Source organism: Temnothorax longispinosus, chromosome 2, assembly GCF_030848805.1.
Source record: "Temnothorax longispinosus isolate EJ_2023e chromosome 2, Tlon_JGU_v1, whole genome shotgun sequence".
Taxonomy (NCBI): domain Eukaryota; kingdom Metazoa; phylum Arthropoda; class Insecta; order Hymenoptera; family Formicidae; genus Temnothorax; species Temnothorax longispinosus.
In genome coordinates this window covers 13,733,233-13,745,658 of record NC_092359.1, presented here as the reverse complement: position 1 = coordinate 13,745,658, position 12,426 = coordinate 13,733,233, and the positions used below count along the sequence as shown (strand labels likewise).

Below are 12,426 nucleotides of genomic sequence, written 5' to 3'. Positions count from 1 at the left end.
CTCCCAAGTCCCGACTTCGACTACGCTCCGAGATCCGTGCACGCTTTTTGCATTTTGCCTGATGCACACGCCACGCAGCACACGCTGACGCGACGATTATTGGGAGTTATGCGCTAGATTTCCCCCGGTTACGCATTATCACTGTCGACAAATATGAATACTGCCGAGAACGAGGCGACGAGAACGGTGGTGTATGAGTCCTCCATCAGGAACGTGATCGAGCAACGTTCCTTACGATGGATATTCGTGGGCGGCAAAGGCGGAGTCGGGAAGACAACTTGCAGGTATACATAACCTGGAAACATCCTGTCACTCGTATCCTGGTGACAAGAGTCAGTAAAGATCTTACTCGACGAGTATATGATCTCATCGAATCAGCATATCAGCTGCAGCCTCGCCTCTATGTGCAATCGCGTCCACTAGTTTTCACTGTTTTACTTTATTTTCTGTCGTGTCATTGCACTTTAATAAAGTTATAATTATCACTGCATTATTGCATATATATAATTTTATGTGTATATATAATATATATGTTTATTTATATATATTATATATATCATATAATAATATATAAATGTTATACTATTATGCATAAATATTAAATATAATTATTTATATTGTTATCACATAAATTACTTTGACATGAAATAGAAGATTCTAGATCTCTCTTTCTCTTTTTACAAAACTATGAAAAAGATTCTCCAGATAAATTTTCCTTTGAGTATACTTTTTGTTACTTATGAGTTTTTCTTGGAATAAAACTTAGAATAATGTTCTTGTATATTTCCTATTTGTTACTCCACTTGAAAAAGTTAGACTAATCCAAATCTTTGTTTTGCAGTTGTTCCCTGGCGGTACAGCTGTCCAAAGTTAGAGAGAGCGTACTTATTATATCCACAGATCCAGCGCACAATATCTCTGATGCATTTGATCAGAAATTTAGCAAAGTACCTACTAAGGTGAAAGATTTTGACAATTTGTTTGCAATGGAGATCGATCCTAATGTTGGTATTACAGAATTACCAGAGGAATATTTTGACAGTGAAGCAGGTTTGTTTTTAAAATGCTTCTGTTCAACGTCTGCATAAGTAACTTTAGACAAATAATTTTCATTAACAATATAATAATAAAAATATACACAATTATAACAAAATATATAATAGTAATAATGTAATTGTTATGCACTTGAAGTAAAGGAAATAATGTTGTATGTAGAGTTATTTTAAAGGAATCTATTATATTATATACATATTAGACATATTATATATAGTTTCAGGAGGAGAAGCGATGAGATTGAGCAAAAATGTTATGCAAGAAATTGTCGGTGCATTTCCTGGTATAGATGAGGCAATGAGCTATGCGGAAGTTATGAAGTAAAATTACAGTTTTTATATTTCTCATTTTTGTAAAACACTATTAGGATAATCTCTCTTTCTGGTCAACTAAACCTACAGATACATTTGAAATCTTACTCTCTATTTTCTTTTTTTTTATTTTGATACCTTTACATGCTGATTCTAGGCTAGTAAAAGGAATGAACTTCTCTGTTGTGGTGTTTGATACTGCACCTACTGGGCACACATTGAGGCTACTATCGTTTCCACAAGTGGTTGAAAAAGGATTGGGAAAATTAATGCGTTTAAAAATGAAGATTAGTCCTTTCATCACACAGGTTAGAATTAATCCATGTTATTATTTCACCTAAAATTAATACATTTTAACATTAGGTATATCAAGTATCCTCCTTGAATTATTTAAATTGAAAAAAAGATTTTTCTTTTATAGATAAGTTCGTTGTTGGGATTAACAGATTTTAATGTGGATACATTCTCCAATAAGATGGAGGAAATGCTTGCTGTCATTCGACAAGTTAACGAACAGTTCAGAAATCCACAACAGACGACATTTATATGTGTCTGCATAGCAGAATTTTTGTCGCTTTATGAGACAGAACGACTTGTACAAGAATTAACAAAATATGGTATTGATACCCATAATATTATAGTGAACCAACTGTTATTTTTGAAAGAGGGAGATACTCCTTGTCGGCTGTGTCTTGCAAGGCATAAAATTCAAGATAAATATCTAGAGCAGGTAATTAACGTTGTATTTATGGCTGATATTTTAATTTGTTTTTCGTAATTCTTTTAGAGCTAAATAATTATTAGAGAATAATAATATTTCATATTTATTGCTTTGTCAAAATGCAAATAAAAAAAGGACAAGGTAATTCTTGAAAGATAAATTAAATGATTTTTTTCTTTTTAAGATAATGGACCTTTATGAGGACTTTCACGTCACGCAGCTTCCATTGCTAGAAAGGGAAGTGCGTGGAGTTCAACAGGTCAGGGAATTTTCGGAAAATCTCGTTAAACCGTACAAACCTTAGCATTCTATGTAACAAATGTTTAATAACAATATAACTTTACACCTAATTCAAGATTTTATACACTTACAACATTGCGCGTTGGAAATTTGTATAAAAAAAGGTACACCTTTAATATACTGCTCGATTAAGATATTTGTTATTGCACGTGTTAATAAATTCAATGTTCAACATTCGCATGCACTTATATACTTGCAATATTTAATTCGTATAATACAAATCAGCTTAAATATATAGCGTTAACACTGCGATTTATTTATTTATATAATGAAACAGAATGCATATTGAAGACAGAATCAATCATTCAATTTTTCTTTGCTTATTAAAAATGTATTTATTAAATTACCGCAAGTTCTTTTCCAATTTGTATGAAAGCACCTACGGCACGATCTATATCTTCGGTCGAGTGCGCTGCGCTAATCTGAACACGTATTCTTGGTTTATCTTTTGGTACCACGGGATAGCTGAATCCAATGACGTAAATTCCCTTTTCTGCAAAAAAAAAACATTCTCGTGCAATGTAACAGAACAAGTCGTAAAACTTTGATAACATATGGTAGGTGTTGTATATTTTATCATTGATAGTTTATTTCTTTAAAGATTTTATAATTTATATGAAAATATATACATACCCATCATTTTATCTGCAAATGTTGTTGCTAATTTTGCATCACCCAACATAACAGGACAAATAGGATGGTTATCGCCGCTGATAATGAATCCAGCTTTAGTCATCGCATTTCTGAAATGCTCGGTATTGCCTGCTAAACGATCCAAAAACTTTGTGCTGTCTGTTATAAGATCCATCACCTGTTAATAATGTATAAAGTAATGTTTAAATTAGAAAAGTTTAAATAGCACAATAAGTTTAATATCGTTTCTTTTTATCTCCAGCTGTTTAAAAATAATGTGCACTGTTAACAGGAACACTGATAAGTTATATCTTATGTATAATAACTACGATATAATACTTTACCTTAATTGCCGATGCAACAACAGGTGGAGGTACTGAATTCGAAAACAGATATGGTCTACTTCTTTGTCTTAACAAACTTACAATCTCTTTCTTGCCGGTCGTGTAACCACCTGCCGCTCCTCCAAGAGCCTTTCCTAACGTAGAGTTAATGATGTCAATATCTCCCAGATGATCAAAATATTCTTCTGTACCTCTGGATCAAGATAAAATTGGATGAAAATAAATCGAAGAACAATATCAAAAGAAGTCTGTGAGATTTTGCAGATATACCTGCCGGTTTTGCCAAAAAATCCAGTAGCATGGCAATCGTCTACGAACGTGATAGCATCATACTTCTTGGCAAGCTCGATTATCTTCGATAATGGTGCAACGGTACCGTCCATGGAAAATACTCCATCGGTTGCAATAAGACGCAAACGTGCCGACTCGCTTTCTTGAAGCTTCTTCTCCAAATCCACCATGTCTCTGTGTTTGTACCTTTTGACATTATGACGAAAAAAGAATAGCTTAGCAGGTCAGATCAACAGCAACAGAAAAATTTGGTTTACAAGTCGCAGCTGAATCAGAGCTACCTGTATCTTTTCGCTTTGCACAGTCTTATCCCATCGATGATAGACGCATGATTTAGCTCGTCACTTATCACCGCGTCGTCAGCAGTTAATAGAGTTTCAAAGATACCAGCATTCGCGTCGAAGCAGGACGCGTAAAGTATCGTATCTTCCCTGCCATGGAATTTGGCGAGCTTCCTCTCTAATTCGACGTGTATCTCTTGCGTTCCGCATATAAATCTCACGGAACTTAAACCCGCACCATATTTATCCAGTGCAATCTTTCCTGCGTTAATAACATCCCTGTTATCCTACATTTAAAGAATTCTTGTTATCTAATTTTTATAAAAACACTTTCATTTCCAATTTTTATGAAAATATCACATTGTGCTCATTTGCTATAGTAATAATATGTTAACATTCGATTCGTTGTTCTTGTCTTACCGCAAGGCCCAGATAATTGTTGGCGCAAAAATTGAGCGCTTTCTTCCCATTCGATAGTACGATCTTCGTTCGTTGAGGCGAGGCAATTATGCGTTCGTTTTTCCATGTACCAGCTTTGACTATAGCTGCTAATTCAAGCTCGATGCAAGCAACTAAAGAGCTCGTTGTCCGCCCGATATTCCGTTTGACATCTTGAGATTTTAAAACTACATGAAAAAAATTTAAGTTACACAATCGTTTTAGATGTTACTCTGCAAATGATAGTCACAAAATAAACGCACTTTTAAAATTTCTATACATATTATAATGCAAAATCATTTATTCCTTTAGACCTGGATGCTGGCAACTGATTTTAGATGAAAGCAACATAGTAAAGTGATCCTAAAGCAGTCAAACCGGTTTTACATTAAGATGCAATAGCATATTTGTCGCGCTAAGCATACTTACTGTCGAACGATTATTATGCAATTACGTTTATAAAAATATTCAGTTAAACACATTTGTAAAACATGTTTACGATATAAATTTACAATCTAATCGTTTTTTAATAGACTCGTATAAATGCCATCATACATTGAAAATAATACAGAATATTAAAATTGTAAGTACATCTATCGAGCATTTTCAATTGTTGTTTTCTAATACAATTTTATCAATAAAATTTTTCTAAATACTTTTTATGTAGTATTGAGATTGTAGCTTCTAAGAAATTTTCATCGATGTATTTAGTCTATGATTTTTTATGCTATAAGGAATATAATAAATAATTCTAGAAAAAGTACAGTTTTTAAATTGTACTTATTGATACATTAACAGGGTATTTAAAAACTTAAGAACAGAAATTTATTCTCAATTTATATATATTTCATCCTGAAATAATCTTTTCCATCCTGAAAGAATCACAAATTTTTGAATTACCTACCATTTATATCTGTATATTTGTTTACTTTTATTATAATTTATAGTAAAGCATTAAGTACTCCATTCTGTGTGTTTAACATACTGTATATATTTTAAGTCCCATAGCTAACTGATTATGAATGATACTCTTGGTCAAAATATTAATTTCATATTTATCAAATATTAAAATAATAAATTACTGCAACTAATTTTGTAAATTATTTGCATTAAAAAGTAAAAATTAGGCTAAAAAGTTTCGTTTTTTTAAATTATAGTTCAACCAAAAAACAAGCTTTGTACTGAAATAATAAATTCCAAATTAATATAAAGAAAAGTTTTATACTTTACCATTCCCTTTCCCAATGCCCTATTATAATTAAAATTTATTTAAAATTTATTTATTAAAGCTGAAATTAAATTATTTATTAAAACTTGAAATACTTTTTTCTTAGTTGTATCTACATTGTATATAATTTTATAAATATGGATATAATAATATATAAAAATATAAAAGATACGGAAAAACGTTTCAGACAAAAGTTGTTTGGTTCGAAGGGGGACATAAGATGGTGTTAATGGTTTGACCATGGATGGTCGTTTAAAGCTCACGTGAACGACACCTTTAATTTCTTAAATGGAAACCCCTATTTTTCAATGCATATTCTTGTAGCTCATCTCGAGAGCTTTTCAAAACACTATAATAAAGTATTTTTTTTTTGTTAAGAACTTTTGGAATTATGAGGTGAAAGTTCTAGTATTTTGACATAAAATACAAAATATCTTGTAAAACATTAAGTTTTCGGTAATTTTACGTTAATACTTTTATGCACGGAATAATGAGACAAATCAATTGGTATGAAAAAAAGACAGTTGCTTTTAAGAAAAAGTATGCAGATGCGTGTTGCAAATTACATGTTTTTTCTTAAAGGAACTATGCCTTTTTTCATACCAATTAATTCGTCTCATTATTCTGTGCATAAAAGTATTAAGATAGCATATATATATATATATGTATATATTCCCTAGATATATTTATCTGTAACCATCTTCTTTACGTAATGACAAATTTGAAATTAAACTTGAAATCAAAGTTTTATTTAATCAATAGAACAAAGAATTCAGTTTATTTCTAGAATGTCATGTTCTAGAATATTAAAAATAAATATTATTATTTACATATCTTTGATAAATAAACTTAAAATATTATTAGATATATTATATTAGATTTTATAACTGCCTATGTTTTCATACAACTGTTCATGTCACAAATCTTCCAATCTTTATATCACTTCTAATCTTACTATTTGGTCAATTATAATTTGGTCTTTATTATTATTTCTCACATAGATTATAACTAGAGAACGCCTAATTACAAAGAAATTTAATTGTTTTTCCTCAGTGTTCTAAGTCTCGTTATTGTTGGAAGAGGTTAATAAAGGATGTCGACATGCATACTATTGAGCATTATAAATACGTATTCTCTGTAGTTATTTTATAATTAAAAACTTCATGAAATAAATATATACACACATACAAACAAACAAATATATACTTGAATTTAACTTGCTTTTAGCAAATACCTAAATATGCATCAGTATATATAGTTTTGGAGTACTTTAGAAGAAATGTATCATCTAAGAACTAGTCAACTTTCTTATATAGGTCGATTATTCAACATTATTGGAAATTGATGTTAAAAAAAAAGCTCAGGTTTCTTTGTTTGTAAATACGAAATAAGATTCACGTCGTCTTGCTCTTCGCAGAAAGTCTCGTTGCCAAAGCATAAGCATGTGGAAAATGATGTACAATCATGTACGTTATTCCCAAGTACAAAATTATGCCGATAGTAAGAAAGAGATCAAACACAGCCGGCTTTACACTGTAAATAAAATAAAAATAATTATACATATAATCGATATCGTTGTACATTACAAATGCATATGCAAAATGAACATACGCGCGTATGTGTGTATGTGTGTGTGTGTGTAGCTATATACCTTACCTATATACATTCAGAGTTGCTTTTGTAACATCATAGAACATAAATTCTGGATCTTGTTTATCGGGAGTGTGAAGAGTAACTTTCACATCTCCCAAATATCTCGCCATTGCTTCTTTCAAAGTACTAACTAATAAATTATTTTTATCCACTAGTAATGACGCTGCTCTTGGTTGAGAAGCAAAGTAATTAAACCATAAGGAGAGCGATTCTTTTGATACATCCTGCGAAGAGAGAGTTTCACATAAAGTATAATTTAAAAGCATACAATGCTGTATAAATATTATTCACCAATATTTAATTATTAAATCCGTATATAATAGATCAAAATTATATTCTAACATATTCTAATAACTTTTTAATATTCTAATATTTTATTTTCTTACTTATATTTAAAATCTAAAATAAAGAGACATTAGTCAATCAAGGAAATAAAAGTTTACAGCGATAAACATACCAATGGACCCGTGAAGATTTGACTAGAACTTAAGTTATAGATGTGACGCGCCAATGCTTCCGATATAATTTGGGTATGCTTGTATAATTTGTCTACTTGTCCTTCTTTAAAGACGTCTAATATAGTAGCTCTAGTTGAATCTTCGTGACTTTTTAATGTAGATAAAGTAGCAGCTGGCAATCTCCGAATGCTATATCTTTCATGTTCCCAAGCTAATGTCTCTTCTGCAAGATTTATCTTTTTATGCACGCCATCAACAGTGATAGTGTTGAATGATTGCGAAACAGTTTTAAGCTCCTTGTAAAACAAACCACCCGAAGAATTTTCTTTAGGTGGCTTGGACACGTGTACATATAAATTATTGCTAGCGGAAACTGTATCAAGGCATATTACATAAGCTGCATCCTGCAAATATAATATTTTCAAGTATTAATTACATTAAAAAGAATATATAATGGAGATATACAAATAAATTACTCAGAAATATCAATATTAGGATTGTATTACCTGTATAACAGATCCTTCAACCCCGTCTAATTGATCCTCCAACCATTTCTTACTACCTTGGTAATTTAATTTACCAGCTCCAGTTGCGATAAAAACAAGATTATATTGCGGCCTTGTCCGACCAGTGGAATATAAAGCAGAGAATAATCTCGCTATTTCTAGTAGCATAGCTATACCGGAAGCATTACTGTCCGCACCAAATGACAATTCCTATAATAGCATTGTACCATGCGTTTGAACATATATCGAGCCTTACAAATATCATAAATGATACAGAAAATAATAATACGACTTACAGGTGCCACACCAGTACTATCGTAATGTGTCACTATTGCTATGGTAGGTAATTTCTCTTCGGTACCAGTTCCAGTTAATTTGCCGTGCAACGTGGCAACTTTAACATCTGCTTTAGGAAGTGCCTGTCCAGTGGTTACTACCACTTGATAACCGCTAGCTGAAATTGAATTGTATATGGCTTCAGCTGCTGAACCAGCCTTCTCATCCGTAACAAAACCACCCGCAATATCATCTAGAATCATTTGAAGTTCGGGATGCCACAGTGCAAAGTACACCGGTATCATTGTCTCAGAACCGTACATCATAGATTCTTCTAGATTCAAAATGTGCTAAAATCAATACAAAGTATCGTCAATTTGCTCTAACTTTTAACAAATAAATCTAGCTGTTTATGACAACCTTATCTTAGAACAAATATTTTAAAATACAATGAAGCTTCATATTAATCCTATTACTAACTTGCTTTTCCTCGGCCGTAAGTTCACTCATCTTCTCAGGTAGAACAATCACCAACGCGCCAGCCTTACTTCTAATAGACTGGAAGACGGACGGCGTCATATCCAGTGCTCTCGTGACGACGCAGTGCCTGGAGGTACTCCATCCTGTCAGGGACCTCGCCTCCAAAGAAATGGGCGCGCTTCGGCAACCTGATAGGGTACATCACAATCGCGTCTCTTTGAGAACCGACCGAACGTTCTCCGGACAGATCATCACAGACAAATTCGATATCTTACCGTGCGGAACCCCGTGCAGGTCGTACTGGTGCATACGGTACACGGGAAACTCGTGGGAGGCGGCCACCGGGTTCACCGGGGAGATGATGATGAAGATCGGCAGAACTATTAGCAGATAGTACGGCAGATATCCCCGGCACAGCTCGGCGAAGCTGTCGCACTCCTCCAGCCACATGTTTCCACCGAGAGTATTGTACCAATTGTTCAAATGGAAATGCGGTTCTCGCGCAATTTCATCGACCTAAGCCCAACCACGGATCCGCGCTCTCAGTCCTATCACCCGTGCGACGACGACGAACCACGAACCCCAGTAACCCCACTTTTCCTCGTGCCGGGTTAGGCTAGGTATGACTTGCTAAAGGCTGCTAAAGGCACCGGACAACAATTTAAGTATGACTAGAGGTATGACTGGTAGAAAGCTCATCATATGATATTAATTTTATGATTTATTATTGTCTTGTTTTGTAGATATATTTCGATAATATTTTAGATTTATTTAAAACTGCACGTTTATTTTATCATTCGAGTTTGATTACCCATGAGAGATAACTGTGGAGAAAAATGTTGTTTCGTTAACAATTATTTTGTATAGCGCTAATATAATGTACCCACATATATTATAAATATTGCCTTCTCATCCTGATTTAGGCATTTGCAGTTATAATTAGTTATAATGCAGGTATAATTAGTGTTAGTGTTGATTTACGTTTTTTGTAAATATAATCCGATCATTTTTTAATTTTATCAAGGCATTTTATTAGGCATATGGCTCTCTGCTTGATTTAAGCTGCGTTCCGATATTCACTGCCAATACTGCATGAAAATCTATATAGTTCATAACGTCACGTACATTATACATTTTCAGTATACTGGCAGTGAATTGCAGTGAATATCGGAACTCGGAATCACGGTGTTATATAAAACTTTTAATTATAAACAGTTCTGACACTGAACCAATCACAGAGCCGTATTAGCGTCTTAAGACATTACTTAAGACGATCTTGAAGACTATGAATACCGGTCTAAAGGCCTTCACACATAAAATCGCGTAAGAACGTAAACGTAAGCGTAAGAAAATCGACCAATCCAATCAAATATTGTGCTGTTCGTAACCACAGTAGGGGGAAATACTTGATTGGGATTGATCGATTTTCTTACGCCTACGTTTTACGTCCTTACGACATTTTATGTGTGAAGGCCTTAAGCGCTCCCAAATGAAGCCAGAAAACCAATATGGCGTCAGAGTAGTAAACACTTCCTGCGCATGCGCGAACTAATAAGACCGTGATAGAACTCATTCTTTTGTACGTTTGTTTTTTGCATCCTCTTTCATTTCCTCTCAATAATAATACTCATTTCCAGTGCTGACAGTGAATTTTGAAACACAGCTTGAATTGTTAAAAACGTTTCAAGTACATACAGCTTGCTTATATTCTAGTGTTTAACTTTCCATAGTTATTTTCTTTATTCTTATTCCTTAAGGGCCAATTTCACCAACCACAGTTAGCTTAACCTAGAGTCCCTATATATATTAGAGTCTGGCCACGTTCGTGTTCCTTCCTATTGGTCGAAACAACTTTTGTAAAAGCATGGCGGAACCAATAGATATTGTCAGAGAGAAGCATAATAATTTGAAAAGGAGTGAAATAAAAATTGCGAATAATTAGTAAATTTCTTTTTAATTTTAAATTAAAATGAAGTAAACATTATGTATATAAAATATAATTTAACGAATTAATGTATGCATAGCCATTGTTTTGCTACTATATATTTTTTTAGTTAATCGACCTTTCATGCATGAAATTTTTATTCTATATGCAATAAATCGTTTCTTAATTTTAAAACTTAATTCATGACAGAGTTGTTAAGACTTGTACAAGAAATATTTTTCATTTTTTCAATAAAAATACTAATTAAATTACATTTAACATTATTTAAATGAGGTAAATATTGCTGAATAATAACTTCCATATCAATAAAATATTTAAAAACATCTGCGGTAACAAAAAATAATGTATTATTTCGGAAACATTTTAAATGCACAAATTTTGCATACACGGAGAAAATTTTATAGTAAATATTACTATGGTGTCGCACTAGCTGCGGACCATCGAGGAATTTCAAGTTAAAATACTATAATTATTGTTTTAAAAACGATTAAATAACGTAATTTTTACCATAAACATAGTAATTTAACTTAAAATTCCTCGATGGTCCGCAGCTAGTGCGACACCATAGTAATATTTACTATAAAATTTTCTCCGTGTACAAAATCATATTTGTATTATATTTTGTTGAACCAGCAGAATTTAAACAAGTTGCGCATATTGCACTTTTACCTCTATATAGCAATACTGTTAACAATATAGCCAGCTATATTATATAATACATTTAATTCTATATTATTAAAATTTATATGTTTGGAACTAACATCGATAGAAATATTGGGAAATTGTCCTAAATTTCTTTTTTTTTTTTTGTTTATTCAAGAAGTCACATAGAAATTCTCTATCATCTAGATCATAATTTGAATATTTAGATGGTTTTATATGTCGAGATATGCAAAGTTCTTTTAAGTCTTGCTTGAATTGTAAGGCATTGGGTATTTGATGTTTTGCTCTTATTCCTGAAAATAAATTCTCGACACAGTCCTGCGTAAACCGACCTGTTAATACAAATACGTAGCCTCTTTCATTTATCAAATATTTTGTTAGCTCAATAATAGATTTTGTAGTAATCATGATACCACATTGGACGGGTTTGAATTTGTGATTTTTACCTATTTCAATATTTCTGAATAGTTCTATAATAGACTCTAGAAATTCAACACTTTGATTATATTTTTGTTCACTTTGTTCATTGCTTAATGTTTTACCTAATGCTACTTTTTGAGATCGTGATGTAACAAGTGTAAACCATTTGGAAACAACTTCTATAAATGATGCTGTTATTTCATATTCTATTTTACAATTTTCTTCAGCAAGAAATTTGAGTGCACTACTGGTATCCGTGCTCATAACATTTTTCGCTTTATTTACCTTCATTTTTTATATTTTCCGGAAATAATATCACTACGGTGAAGTTTTGGAGTTAATTTGAGGACTGAATTTTCTTGCAATTCAACTAATTCACTTGAATTGTACGATACAAGAGGATAATTTATGAGTATGCACGAATG

The 12,426-nt window shown here is 32.4% G+C and overlaps 3 protein-coding genes across 5 annotated transcripts; 1 reads left to right on the top strand and 2 right to left on the bottom strand.

Annotated features, from left to right (window-relative positions):
• On the top strand, positions 1–3,037 carry LOC139808108 (ATPase ASNA1 homolog). The gene is made up of 6 exons (XM_071769762.1): positions 1–284; positions 842–1,050; positions 1,271–1,373; positions 1,522–1,672; positions 1,786–2,094; positions 2,270–3,037. The coding sequence occupies exons 1-6, from the start codon at positions 154–156 to the stop codon at positions 2,387–2,389; spliced, it is 1,023 nt and encodes a 340-aa protein (XP_071625863.1). The 5' UTR covers positions 1–153; the 3' UTR covers positions 2,390–3,037.
• Positions 2,392–5,049, bottom strand: Gcat (Glycine C-acetyltransferase). Of its 3 annotated transcripts, none has more exons than XM_071769752.1 (7): positions 4,636–5,049; positions 4,355–4,560; positions 3,935–4,221; positions 3,633–3,839; positions 3,363–3,555; positions 3,019–3,196; positions 2,392–2,878 (listed from the first exon to the last, which is right to left on the bottom strand). In XM_071769752.1, the coding sequence occupies exons 1-7, from the start codon at positions 4,670–4,672 to the stop codon at positions 2,724–2,726; spliced, it is 1,263 nt and encodes a 420-aa protein (XP_071625853.1). In that variant the 5' UTR covers positions 4,673–5,049; the 3' UTR covers positions 2,392–2,723. The 3 variants fall into 3 exon arrangements, with proteins under 3 accessions (XP_071625853.1, XP_071625855.1, XP_071625854.1); XM_071769754.1 differs by having other exon boundaries at positions 3,935–4,196; positions 4,636–5,046; XM_071769753.1 differs by having other exon boundaries at positions 3,935–4,196; positions 4,355–5,046.
• A 1,634-nt stretch (positions 5,050–6,683) lies between these two features.
• Positions 6,684–9,678, bottom strand: LOC139808099 (BOS complex subunit NCLN). The gene is made up of 7 exons (XM_071769745.1): positions 9,249–9,678; positions 8,974–9,161; positions 8,514–8,843; positions 8,218–8,427; positions 7,711–8,115; positions 7,257–7,477; positions 6,684–7,133 (listed from the first exon to the last, which is right to left on the bottom strand). Exons 1-7 carry the CDS (start codon positions 9,421–9,423, stop codon positions 6,995–6,997), a joined length of 1,668 nt encoding a protein of 555 aa, XP_071625846.1. The 5' UTR covers positions 9,424–9,678; the 3' UTR covers positions 6,684–6,994.
• Positions 9,679–12,426: the final 2,748 nt, after the last annotated feature.

Bases quoted from the DNA above. Each gene is read 5' to 3' on its own strand.
- Gcat (XM_071769752.1), bottom strand. From the start codon at position 4,672: ATGATTTTGCATTATAATATGTATAGAAATTTTAAAA. The intron at 4,561-4,635 runs GTGCGTTTATTT...TTTTTCATGTAG, and splicing joins TATGTATAGAAATTTTAAAA to TTTTAAAATCTCAAGATGTC. The intron at 3,556-3,632 runs GTATATCTGCAA...ATCTTGATCCAG, and splicing joins TTTTTTGGCAAAACCGGCAG to AGGTACAGAAGAATATTTTG.
- LOC139808099 (XM_071769745.1), bottom strand. From the start codon at position 9,423: ATGTGGCTGGAGGAGTGCGACAGCTTCGCCGAGCTGTGCCGGGGATAT. The intron at 8,844-8,973 runs GTTAGTAATAGG...TATTGATTTTAG, and splicing joins TTACGGCCGAGGAAAAGCAA to CACATTTTGAATCTAGAAGA. The intron at 8,428-8,513 runs GTAAGTCGTATT...ATGCTATTATAG, and splicing joins ATAGTACTGGTGTGGCACCT to GAATTGTCATTTGGTGCGGA.
- LOC139808108 (XM_071769762.1), top strand. From the start codon at position 154: ATGAATACTGCCGAGAACGAGGCGACGAGAACGGTGGTGTATGAGTCC. The intron at 285-841 runs GTATACATAACC...TTTGTTTTGCAG, and splicing joins GTCGGGAAGACAACTTGCAG to TTGTTCCCTGGCGGTACAGC. The intron at 2,095-2,269 runs GTAATTAACGTT...TTTCTTTTTAAG, and splicing joins AAGATAAATATCTAGAGCAG to ATAATGGACCTTTATGAGGA.